This window comes from Pyricularia grisea, assembly GCF_004355905.1.
Source record: "Pyricularia grisea strain NI907 chromosome V map unlocalized Pyricularia_grisea_NI907_Scaffold_6, whole genome shotgun sequence".
Lineage (NCBI taxonomy): Eukaryota > Fungi > Ascomycota > Sordariomycetes > Magnaporthales > Pyriculariaceae > Pyricularia > Pyricularia grisea.
In genome coordinates, this window is record NW_022156719.1 from 115,987 (window position 1) to 134,186 (window position 18,200).

The window sequence follows — 18,200 nt, forward strand, 5'->3', positions numbered from 1 at the left end:
ATGGTGTTTGACTCATGGACCCTGCGGACAAAACTATTTTTTCTACCTAGTATGACAAGACATCATACGGCGACGAGAGCTTCGAAACAGGGATTTCGCCTCGTTCTCTTACCAATGAGTCTAGAATAATCTCGCAATGAAAACATGCGAGAGGAGCAGCCCCCATCGGTACCGAACAACAAAATCGATCCTGTAAATTCTTTCGACTTGGCATTATCGATCCAGATTAAAGTTTAGCATAGATGGAGACCGAGTCAGAGAATACAATGACCTCGTTAAGTACCACACGTTGGAACTTGTTGTCTCTTGATCCCACGTCTAGCACCATGACCGCCATGACAACCAATAGGAGCCAACCCTATGCTTTGCCGGCGAACGGCGAGATCGAACTTTGCGACGAGGACGACTGGACTCGTGTCAAAGACCGGAAGGAGAAGAAGCGAATGCAAAATCGGGTAGCACAACGAACTTACCGTGAGTAGGGGCTCCGTTCGGCCTTGGCGCTGACTTGTTGTTTAAGACAATCTAGGCAACAGAGTTGGGGGGCAGTTCCATGCTAAGCAGAAAACATCTTCAACAGGCTACCGTATGAAGCAACGGCTCGGTGAATTGCAGTCTCGTCTTGATCAACAAAACTCACAGAACGCTGCGTCTTCCGCCGGGAGCGTAGCGAATGCGGCAGAGAACGGCAGGGAGACTACAGCATACCAGCCTCGGGCACACGCAGATACAGCGGACGGCCTATTGCAAAGGTCACAGCCGAACGACGAGTCTAATGTGGCACAGTTCAAGATGGCGCAACAGCAGCAACAACACCATCATCACATCCTCCACACAAGACAGGATTACATAGATCCCAAGATGATGAGCAAGTATTCTCAGCCGGGGCATACTTTCGAGAACTGCGGGCAGCCAATAATGCAGCTTTCAAACCTCGAGCCCATCAGGCAACGCCCCCCAACAGGGAACCAAGTTCGACCGGAGTTAGAGCAGCACGGATTCCAGGCCATCTTGCAAGAAGGAATTCGGTACCAAATGCAGCTTTTGGACAGGATGAGTGCAGAGATTCCCGAGGGAGGACGGTTGGAGTTAATGAGGCACAGAGAACAACTGGTGACCAGTACGTGCAGCTACTATCCTACAGATAAATCCAAGTATGTTGCCAATGAGACGATGACTGACATTTTTGGGGACAAAAGTGCTCCAAAACAACCTCGGCATTGGCCAAGACATGAACAATGGCGCTGCCAACTTCGCAGCAGACGCCAATGACATGATAGATTTCGACTTTGGCACCACTGACGACGACTGTCAGTTGGGGCTCAACACGCCCTTGTCACAAGGCCAATGCACATCCGGGCAGCAGCAAACCCCGAGTCCTGACCACGGATTTCAGCAGACACAGCCTCAACAGCAGCAGCCCCCGGCACCTACAATGCAACCAACGCCACCCTATCAAAATGGTACACTCGACACTGTCTTCTCACAACCCGCGGAATCGTCAACTGGCACATTACATTCGGACTTGTCAGGATCGAGCGCATCTCCACGCACTCAAGCCCCAGATGGGAACTGTCAGGGGGCAACGGCGCACACCACCACCAATGCAGAAAACGGCCCAAGCCCCCGACCGTCGGTTTCTCAGATAACGCCAATCAGCTCACCGCAGCAGCCACCAGAACCGACCGCGGCCATCGACGAGCGGCTCGAGTACATGATCGACTGCGCCGAGGCTGCCGGATTCGACTCTCTAGACTGCCTCGTCGAGGCGTATTACAGCAGCACCCTCACAGAACCCCAGTCTTACCTGTCTAGCATGCGTCGCTTGAGCCGGAATAGGCGGTTGCCGAAGCTCTTGTCCACGCTTTTTGAGTCGTCACTGGGGTGGAGCGAGTGGGAGCGCAGGGAATTATTTGGCGAGATATTCAAAATGGCCGAGACGTTGCTGATCTCCGAGGGAAGGGAGAAGCAGGCGGACGGCGGTGAAGGCGGGGCCGGTGGGGTCGGCGGCGTCGAGGCGTTGCGAGAAGCGCTCGGGCTGATTGAGAGCCTGGGCGTTGGGGCAGCAGGCCCTGGGGGCGACCCACAGGACTCCAGGGGTGGTGCAGCCTTGAGTCAGAAAGATGTCAAGGGGTTAAAGTTGACAGCCCAGGGTGGGATGCCTAATCTGTGGGCCCTCGTGATGGCGCTGACGTCTGGGGACAAAGGTCTCCGGCATCGAGACAGGTCAGAGGCGGTCTTGGCAACTATAATAACGCTGTTTTGTGCGGGGAGAATGCCCAAGGAAAGCTTGTTTAGAGTCCTGGACTCGATCTTGTAATTCAACCCCATCACTTTCGACTCTTGATTATTCATCTTGTATTAAAGGGCAGCGCTAAAAACGAAATAACAGACAGCCATACACACGTGTTTTATTGGGTACCAGAGCCATGTATTTGAGTGGGTAGCCCAGTCTAGGTAGGTAAACTTAAGCGCTTTGCAAAGCTTTTATCGTGTTCCAAATACTGACTAACCGCTACAAGCCATCTACCTATTGCAAAAAACGAAGGGCCTCGTATAGGCTGATGCTAGTCTAGTCTAGTACGTGGTCACTAACGTATGACCAGACACAGCCAGTATTTTAATCTTCCGATTGGCCGTTTGAAGCCGGACTGCGGTATCGACCCTGCGGCTACGATTCCCAATCCTTCTGGTTCCATTTCCGATAGCCTAGTAAGGTTCCCTGCATGATCCATTTATACCCCTAACCCAGCTGCGGGTATGGTATCTTATCCCATTCATACCACGTACAACTACAACCCCACAACTGCTGACTGGCACTCAGGAGAATTGCAAACCAAGGGTCCACCACCCCTGGCGTACTTGAGTAGTAAATTTCGAGCGGATTGAGTACATCCATGTCCACCTTACATAGTAAACCCCTGAAGACCCGCCCCAAGTACGTAACTTGATAATTCCTTCGACCGGTTGTTTTGCGTACCATGGTACTGGGAATATTACTTTGTTCAAACGAGACCGCATGAGTTGCTGCCTCGTCGTCATCCACTTATTAGCTGACAATGACCACGTACTTGCAATCTATTTATACTTTGTTTTACTCAGCGGCATTTGACCGGTGAGATTTTCAAATCCCGAAAGAACCCCCAGCCCATTAGAGGCTTGAATTTGAGACTTTGCCACTTCCAGGGACACCTCGCCGGTACCAAAACTTGTCCAGCTTATCAAAAACAGCCCCTCAAGACGCCGGGCCACGTCGAGAGCCGGTGGACCACCACCGAAATTGCCTTCCCCGCGCAAGCTTTTTTGATTAGTCTGCAGAGATAAAGAAAATCAAGGTAGCAAGAAAGAGAAAGAAAAAAAAAAAACAAGGACAAAGGCTGAAAACAACAACAACAATGCGCACGTCACGCCCAATCACCGATTTCTCCTGCCTAACCTTCGACTGCTTCGGCACCCTTGTCGACTGGGAGGGGGGCATCTACACCGCCCTTGCGTCTCTGACCGCCGCGCTCGTCGACACCCACCCTCTGAAGACGGACCGCGCCGGTCTGCTCAAGGCCTTTGTGCGGCAAGAGGGCGTGGCCCAAAACGCCCGCCCTGACGCCCTCTACACCACCATCCTGGCCGACGCCTTCGTGGGTCTTGCCGGGGAGCTGGGCCTCCCGTCACCCGATGCCGCCGCTGCGGCCAGGTTCGGCGCGAGCGTGGCAGACTGGCCGGCGTACCCGGACACGCTGGACGCGCTGCAGCGGCTGCAGCACGGTGATGGGCACGGGTTTAAGCTCGTGATCCTGTCCAACGTGGATAAGGCGTCCTTCTCCCGCACGCTGGAGAAGCAGTTCCCCGGCGTCACCTTTGACGCCATCTATACGGCGCAGGACATTGGCTCTTACAAGCCGGACCTGCGCAACTTTGAATACCTGACGAGCCATTGCGAAACGGACCTGGGTGTGTCCAAGGACAAGATCATCCATACGGCGCAGAGTCTTTTCCATGACCACGTGCCGGCCAAGCAGGCCGGACTGGTCAGCGCCTGGATTGAGCGAGGAACCGGAGAAGGGGAGGTTCACAGTGTGATGGGTGGAACCCTAGAGGAGCTGCGCGATCAGGTCGATTTTACTTGGCATTTCAAGTCGATGGGTGAAATGGCGGATGCAGTTGGCGAGGCACGGAAAAAGTAGTTGGCCATTATATCATGACTGGACATGGTACGTAGGTAGTTGAGCCTATTCCTTCTCTCATTTTACAAAAAACAGAAAAAAAAGAAAGAAATAGGAGGCGAAAAAATATTTGGTCGCGTCTCTTCATCTTGCTTAATTTCTAGTAGTCGTCGTCATCCGAGTCGAATTCGAAAACCTCTACAATAACGGGAGCTTTGAAACCATAGACCTTCTCGTTGTGGAAGCTGATCACCTTCCTCTCCAATTCCCTGCGGGCCGCCTCGGCCCGAAGATGCTCCAGCGCCATAGTCTTGACGACTTTTCGTTGAATCTTACCCGACGCGGTCTTGGGCAAGGAATACACAAACTCAATGCCCCCTTTTGGCCATTTGTACTGCGCGAGAGAGTCGGCGGCGTGGTCAAAGATGTCCTCCTTCAGCCAGTGCGCGTCGACATCCCTGTACGCCGTCGTCCGCACGACGTAAGCACAAGGTAGCTCCCCTGCAGTTGGGTCGGGTATTGGGACCACACACACCTCGGCTACCGCCGGGTGCAAGAGCAGGTGGTTTTCCACCTCGACAGGGGCGACTTGCATTCCCTGTATGGTACGTCAGCTTCTTGTCCCGCACAAAGATGTGCAGACCAGTGATTCGATTAACAGAAAAACAACACTTACCATAACTTTAATCAGCTCCTTGATCCTATCAACCACAACCAAGTGGTAATTGCCCTTGGAACTAGGCCTCATCTCGACCAAATCTCCCGTCCTGAACCACCCATCATCAGTAAACGACTCCCTCGTCGCCACCTCGTTGCCCAAATACCCCATCGAGACGTTGGGCGCTCGGAGAACCAACTCCCCGGCCTGCCCGGGGCCCACGTCTCTTCCATCCCCACCCAGCACCCGCGCCTCAAACCCGGGACAGATGACACCGCAGGACCCCAGCACCGCATCGTCGGGGAGGTCGGAGGACACGACCGCGGTCGTCTCGGTCAGGCCGTACTGCTGCCTGACTGAAGCGCAGCGCGGGATCAGCGTGCCGAACGCGGCCGAGAGCTCATCCGTCAGCGCCGACCCGCCAGTGAATACGTCGCGCACGCTGCTCAGGTCGTACCGCCTCGACAGGTTCGCCGCAGCCTTGGCCAGGGCCACGATCTGCGCTGGGACAAGCCACAGGCGCGCGACGCCGAGGCGCTCCACCGCCGACAGGGTCTCGTCCACCTCGAAGCGCGGCAACACCACCACCCCGTCGCCGGCGTAGATGGTCGCGTGGTAGTTGACGAAAAGGCCGTAGCAGTGGCTTTGCGGCAGCACGCCGAGGCACAGTACGCGGGGGGCAGACGCGGCTCGGTTGGCGCTGTACAGCGTCGCCATCATGACCATATTGGCGATAACATTGTGGTGGCTCGTCATGACGGACTTGGGCGGGCCGGAAGTGCCGCTCGAAGCACATAAGAAGGCGGGCTGGCGGGCGCCCTGGCCTTGGACCCAGCAAATGGCTTCTAGAGGAGGGAGGTGGTGGCCTTCGATGATCATCTGTTCCGTTGTAACCAGGTCTTTCGGGCCAACTTTGCTGTTCATGACGCATTTGGGAACTTCGAGGAGGTAAACGCGCTCGCGAGGGATGCCGGACGCCGAAGCGGCTGCTAACGCCACTTCGAGGAGTGGGACGCAGGTGAAAATTGCTTTGCATCGTACTTCGAGTAGCTGGTGAGTAAGCTCCGATGTTGAATACATAGCACTCAGAGGGCAGGAGACACCGTTCAGTCTGTGGGTGGCCCATGAGGCGATTAAGCCATCCATCTGCATAACTGGTCAATACATCCATCCAAGGCCCAATCTACTGTATAGACCGCCCAACCCGGACAAACACTTACAGCGTTGAGACTAAAAACGCCCACCACCTTATCCAGCGGCTCACCATCGTTAACATGCCACTGCAGGCGGGCAGCCAGTGACCTCGCCAGTAAGTCAATGCGTGTCGACACTTCAGCTGTCGTGTAGGAGTTCCCCGTGATGCCGCAGGTGAAAGCAGGTTTTGACACGGCTAACGGGTGTCGGTTGCTGCCCTTTTCGGAGAATAGGAATTCATGGATTGTGGTTGAATCTAGAGCATCTGAGGGCAACCTCGGCATGCTTGGTGGAGAGGTGTAAATCATTTTGTTTTCGTGGGTGCTGGTCGTTTGTGATTTCTCTGAATATTTTTTCTTTCGACTTTCTTTTTCGTGATCTCTTGTATTTCTTTCGACGAGTTTATCCTAAGTAGATGTGGGATCACGTACGTATCGTTTGCTGTCAAGTACTGCCCGCTCTCACCATGTCTGGAATCCAATACGATTATCGAGCAGAGGTTAGTCTTGGTCTGGTCTGGAGTGAGTGCCGTAGTCAAAGGACTCTGATCTTCACAGTACCGGCAGATTTGTTGAAATTTTGCGTTTCTCTTTGGTCTGATTTTATCTAGAGTATTAATCTCAAGAGCCGAGTATGGTTACGGAAGCCCAGCACGGACCCAAAAAATACACTCTGGTTTGGCCTATCGTATTCACCTGCAGCGGCTTACTGTCTGGCCTGACTAGTCCACGTATAGCCGTGCCCCAGTTCAAATTTCACCCTTTTTGGACTTTGGCCTTGATGGCCCTTGCGTCTTTAGCCTGAGAACAAATTGTCTGGGGTCTTATCTGAAGAGAGACTCGAGTTTAGAAGCAAAGCTGACTTTTACAATACTGGGTCGACGGAAACTGACATGAAGGTGCAAGGACTTGGAACGGCGGCATGTACATCACTGCATAATTTTATACTGCAAAGATTGCAACTCGACATAGATATCATATCGCCTTAGGAAGCTAGCGTGAAAATGCTACATATTAACAGAAATCAGATAACAAGAGAATCAAAACCTCCCTAGGCCAGGGACAAAGAGCGGCACCTCCATAGGCAGCTCTGCATGCGGCCTGAATGAGTCGATATCTCTTGAGATGTGGCCCGTGTCCCTCCTGACCGGCCGCCTCGTGAAGAAGATGAGCATGTCCCTCGTAGCCTCCCTCTCCGGATCGACAGCGTAGACGGGTGACAGGCTGTGCTTGCGCTCATTGTCGGCTACGAGGAGCGTGTCCAAGAAACGGCAGTGCTGGGCGCGCCCCCGCAGCAGTTCGTGCTTGGTCTCGGTGAATTTGGTCCCCGTCGTTTCGCGCATGTCATGGACAAGCGTCATGGCACTGCCAGGAGCCATGTTGCGCGATCCCAGGTACGTAGTCATGGTGTGGTCCACCCCGTCGGTGTGCACGCCCTCTAGCGCCGGCTCACCCAGCATGGAAGGCGTAGTTACGGTCCGGAGGTTGAAAAGCGTGCATACCCATTTCTCCGACTCGTAGTTGAGCTGCGGCCGCGGGACCGTCGACACGCCGTGGCAGATCAGAGCCTTGAAGACCATGAGCGCTTGGAAGGCCGTGTTGAGCTGGAGCTCGTCCTGGACCTCGTCGAATATGCGAACCTGTCCGCTGTCGTGCCGCTTGAAATCCTCCTCAAGTGACAGCGCAAACGGCTGGAACTCGAGCCGACGGACCGTGCTGGTACCAAAATCAAAACAGAACCGACCGTTGCGCGACCGCCGGAACGGGAGCGTCGGGTCATGGTAGAGATTGTCGCTGACCAGCTGGAGCAACTCAAAGTCCTCCTCACGCGCACCCAGTGCCCGGAGCAGCGGCAGCATGCGGCGGCTGTCGACGAATATGTTGCGCTCCTCCAGATACCGGTCTCGCAGCTCCATGATGTCGCCTATGGCTCTGTAAAAGGTTGGTTTGTGTGCGTGCTCCCAGATGTTAAGCCGGGGCGTCGCCAAGGGTGGTGCATGGTTGAGTGGTTGTGGGAAGCCATGTGTTGGAACTGCCTCTGCAACTGCTGCTAATCTGTTTTTGGAAGAGTTGTGAATGTGGCATTTGTCGGCGACGGCGTGGAACGGAAGAGAAATGGCGTTTGATGGGATAAATGTAGGTTTGGCAGTGGCTCTTGCGAGGCGTGCCAGTGGCCTGAGGGAATTCATGACGAAGGGATTGGTGCTATTCCCGGTTAATCGATACAAAAAAAGTAAAAAAAAAATAAAAAGGCAAGACTGAGGTACGTGTCAAACACTCTTCCAAATGCTTGGTATTGCTACGTTGGCAGACTACCTATATGAATTCTAAAGTCCCTGAACTCTACTTTGAACGACCCCACCGAGGCTAATGGAACCGGTAGAAAACCGCTTGGGCTTCCAGAAGCCCTGGGACAGGCTCGGTTGAGAAAGGCGAAACTTAAAAATTGATGATCCTGGCTGATAAGATCTTCACAATCGCCATAATGAACTCTTATTGAGGATCGTAAATTAGCCCTGTGGATTATCGGGATCCATCCACAGGTGGCTTACTGTCTGTAAGTATCCTGGATGAGTCCGAACTAACGTTGCGTACCCCCTGTTCGGCACCCCCCCTGTTCGGCACCCTGAAAATCTAACAACGAAATGCCTACTTTTATAAGCTGATTTAAATATAAAATTATCAACGGACAAAAATACAATCGTTTTCACGCTTCTCCGGTTCATTAACCTCTTCTTCATCAGCTAAAGGTTCCAAATTTTCTATATCCTTTTCCTGCAATCCAATAATGTTCTGTTTGTTAACCAAAAGCTCGTTTGGATCCGGAACCACCCTCCTCCTTTTAACCGGCCGTATTGCCTCCAATTATACTTCCAATAAGCTGATTTTTTGCTGGGCGCTAGCCAAAAGGGTATCTTTAGCTTCGAAGCTTTTTTGGACTTTTGCAAATAAAAGACGTAAAGTAGCGTTGGTTTTGTTAGATTGGAAAAGTTTTTGCAGTTGAAATCGGATATCTCGGGTCGTTTTAGGGGTTTTCCAAATAAGTAAAGACGGGTCGTTAATTTTTTGGGCTGGGCTTTCCGGTATTTTATCCCTTTGCAAACCGTTGTTTTTATCTTTTATAACGTTGGCATTGCTATTTTCTAACAAAAAAGGGCTTAAAAGTGGTTTAACCAAGTTTACCGGCCATAACCCCGTTGTACGCCAACCAGATTGAATGGTTTTTGCTATAAATGCTTTTAATCTGGCTTTTCGATAACAAAATAGGAAATTTCGTTTTCCAATAATTGTTGAACAGCAAAATTGGCTAACAAATCCAAGTTGACGTCGATAAGCTTTTTTTAACGGCCCAAAAACCGATAGATCCAATGGTTGGAGAACGTGTGACGAATGAGGGGGTAAATATAGGAGTTGAATATTGTTTTGCAAACAAAAAAGTATAAATTCGTCCGTTATATGTGATCCATGGCCATCCAAAACTAATAACCGCTTTTCAGGGGTTAAAGGTTAAATATACGGAATAAACACTTTTTTTAACCATTCGATAGCCGTTTCGTTATTTGTCCACCCGTTTTCGGTTACGTGAAATTTCCAATTATCGAAAAGGCTTAAATCCGTCGGAAACCATTGTTGTTGTACGTTTTTTCCCTTAAATATAACAAGGGGAGGGAGGGCAACGCCCGTAGCCGATATACATTCGATTATAGTCGTCCAACCCCGCGTTCCGGGCTCTTTCCGTTGCAACGGCCGGATCCCGTTAAACCCTAATACCAGGCCGTTAAATCCTTTACCTTCCATTATGCCGGTTTCGTCCATATTCCAACGGTTTTCCGGTTTAATAGCGTTAATAACCGGGTTCGTAATATAAAGCCACCAAGATTTAATTACCTCCGTAATAGCGCCATTAACCCGGGCGTTATCTATTCGACGGGGCCTTTGGGTCTTAAAGATTGGATAACGAGCCAAAAAACGAGTTATCCAACGTTTTCCAAGGCCTTTTGTCTCTCCGGCGGCTTGAAGAATTCGTTCGGCAAAAAAGCGTAATTCTTGATGCGTTGGCGGAAGCCCTAAAGCTGTTTGGGTAAATACCCAATCAGCCAAATGCTTTTCCTGTTCCGTAGAAAGCCTTTGAAAAGGGCTTTGTGCTTTTTTATAAGCTTGAGAACCTTTAAGTCGACTTTGAAGTGTAGACCTAGGTATTCCCCATTTTCGGGAGGTTTTTGCAATTGGATTGCCATTATTGACGTCGTTAATTGCAGATATAAGCTGTTTTTCAGTATATTGCTTCATTGGAAAATGGAGAATCAAGATTAGAAAAAAGTAAATCCAAAAGTGAAAGATTCATCGAGATATTTATAATAGAAGTTGGAGGATAAAAATAAAAGTGTTGTTATTTTTGGGTGCCGAACAGGGGGGGTGCCGAACAGGGGGTACGCAACGTTATATAAAATTAAGTCGAACAAATTAACTTTGGCATTTTAACATGTCGGGCGTCATTAAAAATTCCAAATAGATATACCAAACTTATAACATTTGATTTCCAATTTTATTAGTAAAGTAAAAAAAAAAAAAAAATCTTATTACTTATTATAATATTATGGGATTATAAATAACAAATACTTTCAATTTTGTTTGATTCATTTATAAAAATAAAGTCTTTCCTTATAATATACCCGTGCCGAACTATCTTTGTTCCCGGAGGTGGCAGTGGATCGGCATTCAGCCAGCTCGTCTTGTCGGCCGACTTCACAGAGCCTCAGATCCAGATCCGCCGAGCATCTGCTAGGGATTCAAGCTTGGAAGACGGCATCGCGTTGCTCGAATCTCTCGGGCCTGCAGAGTTCAAAGCTAACGAGCCCGGTCACCGGCTTACAACTCACGTCACGGCCGATGGCCGTACCTTTGCCAAGCTGGAACTCAGCCATGCCGCTTTGGATGGTCTGTCCGCCGGGATGCTGGTACAACAGCTTGTCTTGCAGTACAGCAACCAGCAGCTTCCTCATGCTGGCCCGCCTGGGGCTGCGTCGTTTGCCGACTATGTTGCATTCGCTCAGCAGCAGGACAAGCAGGCAGCGCTGCAATACTGGAAGACATATCTGACAGGCGTGAAGCCTTGTCACTTCCCCAGGCTTCTCGATGAAGATCCTCGATCCGACGGACACGCTACAATGTCCTCGGTCCTCCTCGAAGTGGAAGCAGCGCCTCTGCAGGGATTCTGCAAAACCAACGGCGTCACCATCCCGACATTGATGCAGGCCGCCTGGGCCACGGTCCTCCGCACCTATACTCAAACCGAAGATGTCTGCTTTGGATATCTGGCCTCGGGCCGTGACGAGCCGGCAATTATTGGTGTGCAAGACATGATCGGCAGCTTGATTCATCTTCTGGTTTGTCGGGTTCGTTTTGAGGACGAGCAAAACCACTCTTTCATTGGGTTGCTGCAGCGGCTGCAGGGAGAGCTCGGTCCTGCTCTGCAAAACCAGTACAGCAGCTTGGCCGAGATTCAGAACTCTCTAGGAGATGTGGCGATCGGAGGTTCCTTTTTCAATACCCTCGTTTCCATGATATACTCCCAGACCCCCCTGGGACAGCCGAATACAGAGTCCAGCATCATGCTGGACAAGATTACAACAGTTGCCACGAGCGAGGTTAGTCACTTTTCGTACCACCTGGCTAATTACGGTTGACAATGTTGGATAATCACGGCCACGAGCTAACTCGACCTCACCACAATGTCTCAAAAATTCAAAATAGTATGATGTGACTCTGAGCATCGACTTCTCGCCCTGGTCCAAGAACATTGCTATATCCTTCATCTATCAAAATAGCGTCATGTCCCCAGCAGCCGCCACGGCCCTCTCTGGTTCTTTTGCTCAGATCCTGCAACTGATCACCAAAAGTACCTCCTCGGCTCCGCAAGAGGCGGATGTGATCAGTGCATTTGATCTAGAGCGCATTCGCAAGGAGCAACAGCAGTCCGTACTGCTGCCTCCAAACCCCTTCCCTGATATTTCTACTAATGGTATTACTAGTGCAGCTGCCGAGACGTGTGTCCACATGCTCATCGCGGAACAGGTCCGCGTCCGTCCTAGCGATCAGGCCATCGCGTCCTGGGACAACAACCTAACCTATGCCGAGTTCCATGCCTTGGCAATTCGGCTGGCCAGCGTACTCCAGCGTGAGCTGGGCGTTGGACCCGAAGTTCTCGTCCCGCTGTGTTTCCCTAAATCTACATACGCCGTGGTCGCCATGGTTGCCGTACTAATGGCTGGTGGTGCTTTTGTTCCCCTGGATCCAAAAGCCCCAGCTGCCCGACTGCAGGGGATCCTCAAAGACACACGAGCCACTGTCGTGTTGACGGCACCCGGGAGTTTCGAGGCAACCATTCGAAACATGGACACGGCGCAGCGGCTTAGCGTCCTCGCGATCAACGAGGAAATGCTATCGACCCTCCCAGCACCGTCGAGTGCCGGTGTGAAGTCCACCGTCGGCCCCCACAACGCCAGCTTTGTCATTTTCACCTCGGGTAGCACGGGACAGGCCAAAGCCATGGTGATGGAGCACCGCGGAACGTGCGCGACGGCGGCGGCGTACGGCTCGCTGATGAACATTGGGCCCGGCACGCGCGTCTTCCAGTTCAGCGCATACACGTTCGACGTGGGCATACTCGACTCGATCGTGACGCTGATGCGCGGCGGCACCGTCTGCATCCCATCAGACGCGCAAAGGATGAGCGACATCGCGGGTGCCATCCGCGCCACCCAGGCGAACTGGGTCTTCCTCACCCCGACAGTGGCAGACCTGATCGACCCGGCCGACGTGCCGTCTCTCAAGATCCTGGGCGCGGGTGGCGAGGCAGTCGGGCGCAAGACCATCGACCGGTGGGGAGGTCGGATTTCCCTACAGGGTGTGTACGGTCCCGCCGAGGCGTCCATCTGTGCGGTGAACCCGGACCTCGGCGCCCGCGGTATGAAGCCCACGAACCTCGGGAGGGCCCTTTCCAGCGCCTTTTGGGTAGTGAACCCCTCCAATACCAAGCAGCTCGTGCCCCTGGGTGTTATCGGTGAGCTGCTGGTCCAGGGCCCGATGCTCGCCCGTGGTTACCTGCCGGGGGCCAGCGCGAAGGAGATGGCGAACTGGCTTCACGGGGTCGACTGGCTTCCGGGAGTCGATCCCACCACCCGCGTCTACCGTACTGGTGACCTCGTCCGTCAGAGGGAGGACGGAGCTTTTGAATATATTGGTCGCAAGGATACGCAGGTCAAGATCCACGGTCAGAGGGTCGAGCTCGGCGAGATTGAATCCCATATCGACGAGCTCCTGCCCCGAGAGATGAGTGGAATGGCCAGCGTGTTAAAATCGGAGGGTGAGGACGACAAGCTCGTGGCGCTGCTTTGGTACACGCAGGGACCAGATCTGAAGCCCGGCGAACCGGCACGGCTGGTGGACACCCTTTCGGATGACATGCGCACAACCATCTCCAGTGTACACTCATGCCTTGTCGAGCTCCTCCCGCTGTACATGGTACCTTCGTTCTATCTCATATTTTCCGGGAACCCCAAGCAGACTACATCCGGCAAGGTTGACAGACGTGAGCTAGTGGCCATGGCAAGCGCTGCTACGGTTGAGGACCGTCTGCGTTTCTCTCCAGAGGTGATCGAGGCAGTGGAAGAGCCCATAACGACGCAGGAGACGGTGCTCCGTGAGGTCTGGTCAGCCATCCTCGGACTCGAAAAGGCGCTTATTGGTCGAAACAGCAACTTCTTCCGACTCGGTGGAGACTCGATTCGCGCCATGAAGCTCTCCACGGCGGCTTCAGCGCGGGGGTTCTTCCTCGACATGGCCACCATCCTAAGGTCTCCTACGTTACGCGACATGGCCGCCAAGCCAACCAGCCCGGACACCCGCCCCGTGTCCCGACCTGCGCCCTTCTCTCTCCTTCAGGACGAAGCAGACGTCGACGATATCCGCGCAGAGGCCTCCGCGCTCTGTGACGTGCGTCCGCTCGACATTGTCGACGTCTACCCCTGCACCCCGATGCAGCTCGGTCTCGTTGCGCTCACCTACCGGCATGCATCCTCGTACACGGCCAGGATTGCGTTCCGGCTGCCTCAGAGCCTGGAAACGGCCCGCTTCAAGGATGCTTGGAAGACCGTTCAGCGCAGCAACGATATGCTGCGCACGCGGATCATCGATTCGAAGACGGCGGGCCTTGTCCAGGTCGTTCTGGCGGATGAGGAGATGCAGTGGCACGAAACCTGCACAGACCTGCAGTCCTTTTTGAACAACGAGTCCCAGATAGTTATCCGCATGGGCCGTCCGTTCAGCCGCTTCGACATTGTCAAGGATGGCCGGGACGAGTTCTTCGTCTGGACTGCACACCACGCTCTTTACGACGCCCTTTGCGTGCCTCTGATTGTGAAGCAGGTCGCCAAAGCATACCATGGTGATTATGACGGGGTTGAGGCGGTGCCCTTCTCCACCTTCATCCGCCACGTGCAGCAGAGCGGCAGCACGTCGGAAGCGGGTGAATTCTGGAGCCACCAGCTTGCTGAGGCGCCGAGGCTGTCCTTCCCACCGGCCCCTCCTCCTCATGGCGGTGCTAGGACAGACGGCGAGGTTCATCGTAAGATGCACCTCTCCCGGGTCAGGGCCCCGAACTTTGCAGACATCTCGGCCACCACCATCATGCGTTTGGCGTGGGCCGTCGTGCTTGCCGCGCACAACTCGACCGACGATGTGCTCTATGGCTCCGTCGTGACTGGCCGTGGTGCACCGGTTCCGGGCATCGACAAGGTCGTCGGGCCGACCATAGCGACCATCCCTCTCCGCCTGCGCCTCCAGCCCGACCAGCCCGTCGCTCAGGTGCTGAGACAGATGCAGGATCTTAGCACCAGTACCATACCGTTTGAGCAGTTTGGGCTGCAGAACATGGCCAAGCTGGGCGGAGGGGCTGAGAACGTCTCGTCCATACAGTCGCTGTTGGTCGTGCAGAGCTCGGAGGGCGACGAGACCGACGCAGAAACGGAGGCGCAGCTAAAGCTGATCGGGTTGGAAAACCCCAGCATGTCTGGTGTTGGGTTCCACACGCACACTCTTGTGGTCGAGTGTCGAATGGCCAAGGACGATGATGACGATACGGTGCTGGTCAGTCTTGCTTTCGACGCCAACCTGCTCTCGGAACAGCTCGTACAGGCCATCGGTGTCCAGTTTGAACATGTGCTGGGACAGATTATGCAAGCGGTATCACCCTCAGGCCTCAGGCGGAGGACGAAGCTCGCCGATCTCAGACTCGTGTCAGAGGAGGAACGCACGCGGCTTCTCGCGTGGAACTCCCCCGGTGACGGATCAAACTTCCCTGTGGCAGTGATGGAGTGTGCCCACGAGGTGATTGAACGCCGCGCCGAAGAGAACCCTGACGATGCCGCCGTCGTTTCGACCGAAGGAGGGGTTGAGTTTACGTTCCAACAACTGGATCGCGCTGCCGGCCGTCTGGCTGTGCATCTTAGGTCTTTGGGTGTGGGAGCCGACAGCTTTGTGCCGTGTTGTTTTGAAAAGTCTCCACTCTATGTCGTCGCCCAGCTAGCCGTTATGAAGGCTGGAGGCGCGTTTGTCCCGGTCGAACCTTCGCATCCCGAAGCTCGACGACTTGATATCATCCGGCAGCTGGGGGGAGATAGTGGTGCTGTCAAGGTCCTTCTAGTCACGCCGACAACGGTGCAGGTCTTTTCCGAGTCCTCGCTCAAAGACGTAGCCTCGGCTGTCATCGAGGTGTCAAACGACTTCATCACTCAACTCCCCAAGGCTCATCGCCTGACCGCGCTTGCCACCCCCTCCTCAGCAGCATACGCCATTTTCACCTCCGGGTCGACAGGAAAGCCGAAAGCCGTCGTCGTCGAGCACGCAGCCCTCTGCTCCAGCGCACACAACCACGGCAGGGCCCTCGGAATGGGCCGCCACACCCGGTCTCTGCAGTTCTCCTCGCACGGCTTCGACGCCAGCATTATCGAGATCCTCACGACCCTCATGGCCGGCGGCTGCGTGTGCGTGCTGACGGAAGCACAGCGTATGAACGACGCCGCCCGCGCCGCGCGCGAGATGCGCGCCAACTGGGCACTCTTCACGCCCTCGTTCGCGCGCCTCGTGCGGCCTGACGAGATCCCCAGCCTCGAGACGCTGGTGCTGGGTGGCGAGGCCGTCACGCACGAGAGCGCTGCGCCGTGGTTGGCTGCGGGCGTGGACGTCTTCAATGCCTACGGTCCTGCCGAGGCCGCCGTTATCATCTCGGTCCACAAGATGAGCGCCGGCTCGCGAGCGCCAGCAGCCACGATCGGAAAGAACACAGCCAGCCTATGCTGGGTCGTCGACCCCTCTGACCTGTCCAGGCTCGCCCCGGTTGGGTGCGTGGGTGAGCTCTTTGCCACGGGTCCGTCCCTGGCCAGGGGTTATCTTGGCGACGAGGAGAGGACGGCGTCCGCGTTCCTTCTGGACCCGCCGTTTCTCGCCGACGTGGTTGACTGTGGTGGTTTTTCGAAGCGTGCCTACCGCACTGGAGATCTAGTCCGCCGGCATGTGGACGGTAACCTGGAGTACATTGGGCGAGTGGATTCGTCGCAGGTCAAGGTCAATGGTCAGAGGACAGAAACGGGTGAGATTGAACACCATATCGAGCTAGCCTCCAAGGACATTAAGCAAGTCACGGTTGTGGTCATCAAGAAGGGCTCTGCTCGACACTTTCAGAGTGATCTGATAGCAGCCTTCTTCCCTGTCACCTGCGCGGAGGGAGACGCAGCAACAAAGCCACGCTGCCTTCCTATCGACCAAGCAATGTACACAGCCATTGCCGAGTCAACAAGTAATTTGGCCTCTGTGCTGCCTCGACACATGATTCCCAGCCTCTGGGTCCCCATCGACAAGGTCCCTCTCAGTTTGTCGGGAAAGGCAGACAGAAAGCAACTTGTCGCCATGGCCGAGAGACTGACCGCAAGCCAGATACAGGAGTACTCTTTGTCTCTGACCGACAACTCTAAAAAGCGACTCCCCAGCACGTCCATAGAATTGGAGCTTCGTGATCTCTGGGCCTTGGTGCTTGAAAAAGACCCCGCGTCAATCGGCGCGGACGACAGCTTCCTGCAGCTCGGCGGTGATTCTATTGGGGCCATGCGCCTGGTTTCGGCTGCTAGGCAGGTCGGTATCACTCTGACCGTAGCCAACATTTTCCAACATCCCCAGCTCTGCAAGCTCTCTCTGCTGGCTGTTCGTGAAAGCCAAGAACACAAGGAGATTTCTCCCTTTGCGCTACTCCCCGATTCGGTCGACTTTACAGATCTGGCAAAATCGGTCAAGGAGCAGTGCTCAGCCGATTTCGACAGCGACGTCGAGGATATTTATCCTTGCACGGCCCTTCAGGAAGGTCTCATGGCCATGTCCCTAAAACAACCAGGAAGCTATGTGGCGCGGAATGTGCTACGAATCCAGTCATCGATCAATATAGAGAGGCTTCGCGGAGCCTGGGAGTCTGTCGTTAGAAACCAGCGCATCCTGCGAACCCGAATCGTGCAGCTGCCTTCGGGGCAGCCTTCTGCCGTCCAGGTTGTCCTCCATGATTCGTTCCAGTGGGAGACCGTCAAAGACCTGGACGAGTACCTCGCGCAAGACTCGCGAAGTCTCATACGCTACGGTGCTCCTCTTCTCCGCTTCGCCGTTGCGCCCAAGGACGGGCACTGGAACCTGGTTATAACCATCCACCACGTTGTTTACGACGGCGGGAGTCTTCCGCTGATATTCAAGGACGTTGAGAGGTGCTACCACGGCCAGAAGCCACTCCGGAATCTCCCCTACAACCTTTTCGTCGACTACCTGTCCGGGGCGAACAGTCAAGGGGCGTCAGACGAGTACTGGCGAGCCCAGACCCAGGGGGCCAGCGTAACCGACTTCCCGCGCCTGCCCAAGAACGCACCCGCATCCCACAGCGCCAACAACGACTTGAAACTCTCGCTGCCATACAGGCGTGCCGCCGGTTCCGAAATCACCGTCGCCACCACCCTCCGCGCCGCCTGGGCTGTGGTGCTGGCTCGCTACACGGACTCGCAGGACGTCGTGTTCGGGGCCACGCTATCTGGCCGCAACGCGCCGTTGAGCGGCATCGACGAGATGATCGGCCCCACCATCGCCACAGTGCCCGTGCGT

The 18,200-nt window shown here is 54.3% G+C and overlaps 6 protein-coding genes across 6 annotated transcripts; 4 read left to right on the forward strand and 2 right to left on the reverse strand.

Annotated features, from left to right (window-relative positions):
* Window positions 1–326: 326 nt before the first annotated feature.
* On the forward strand, window positions 327–2,320 carry PgNI_08003 (uncharacterized protein; the record flags this gene model as incomplete). Its single annotated transcript, XM_031128005.1, has 3 exons — window positions 327–474; window positions 581–1,120; window positions 1,200–2,320. The coding sequence occupies 3 exons, from the start codon at window positions 327–329 to the stop codon at window positions 2,318–2,320; spliced, it is 1,809 nt and encodes a 602-aa protein (XP_030978854.1).
* Window positions 2,321–3,395: 1,075 nt separating this feature from the next.
* On the forward strand, window positions 3,396–4,181 carry PgNI_08004 (uncharacterized protein; the record flags this gene model as incomplete). Its single annotated transcript, XM_031128006.1, has 1 exon — window positions 3,396–4,181. One exon carries the CDS (start codon window positions 3,396–3,398, stop codon window positions 4,179–4,181), a length of 786 nt encoding a protein of 261 aa, XP_030978853.1.
* Window positions 4,182–4,320: 139 nt separating this feature from the next.
* On the reverse strand, window positions 4,321–6,320 carry PgNI_08005 (uncharacterized protein; the record flags this gene model as incomplete). The annotated part of the gene is made up of 3 exons (XM_031128007.1): window positions 4,321–4,758; window positions 4,837–5,964; window positions 6,039–6,320. 3 exons carry the CDS (start codon window positions 6,318–6,320, stop codon window positions 4,321–4,323), a joined length of 1,848 nt encoding a protein of 615 aa, XP_030978390.1.
* A 731-nt stretch (window positions 6,321–7,051) lies between these two features.
* Window positions 7,052–8,200, reverse strand: PgNI_08006 (uncharacterized protein; the record flags this gene model as incomplete). Its single annotated transcript, XM_031128008.1, has 1 exon — window positions 7,052–8,200. The coding sequence occupies one exon, from the start codon at window positions 8,198–8,200 to the stop codon at window positions 7,052–7,054; it is 1,149 nt and encodes a 382-aa protein (XP_030978852.1).
* A 2,763-nt stretch (window positions 8,201–10,963) lies between these two features.
* On the forward strand, window positions 10,964–13,474 carry PgNI_08007 (uncharacterized protein; the record flags this gene model as incomplete). Its single annotated transcript, XM_031128009.1, has 3 exons — window positions 10,964–11,659; window positions 11,766–12,483; window positions 13,419–13,474. The coding sequence occupies 3 exons, from the start codon at window positions 10,964–10,966 to the stop codon at window positions 13,472–13,474; spliced, it is 1,470 nt and encodes a 489-aa protein (XP_030979398.1).
* Window positions 13,475–15,077: 1,603 nt separating this feature from the next.
* Window positions 15,078–15,828, forward strand: PgNI_08008 (uncharacterized protein; the record flags this gene model as incomplete). The annotated part of the gene is made up of 2 exons (XM_031128010.1): window positions 15,078–15,784; window positions 15,816–15,828. 2 exons carry the CDS (start codon window positions 15,078–15,080, stop codon window positions 15,826–15,828), a joined length of 720 nt encoding a protein of 239 aa, XP_030979404.1.
* Between the last annotated feature and the right edge of the window lie 2,372 nt (window positions 15,829–18,200).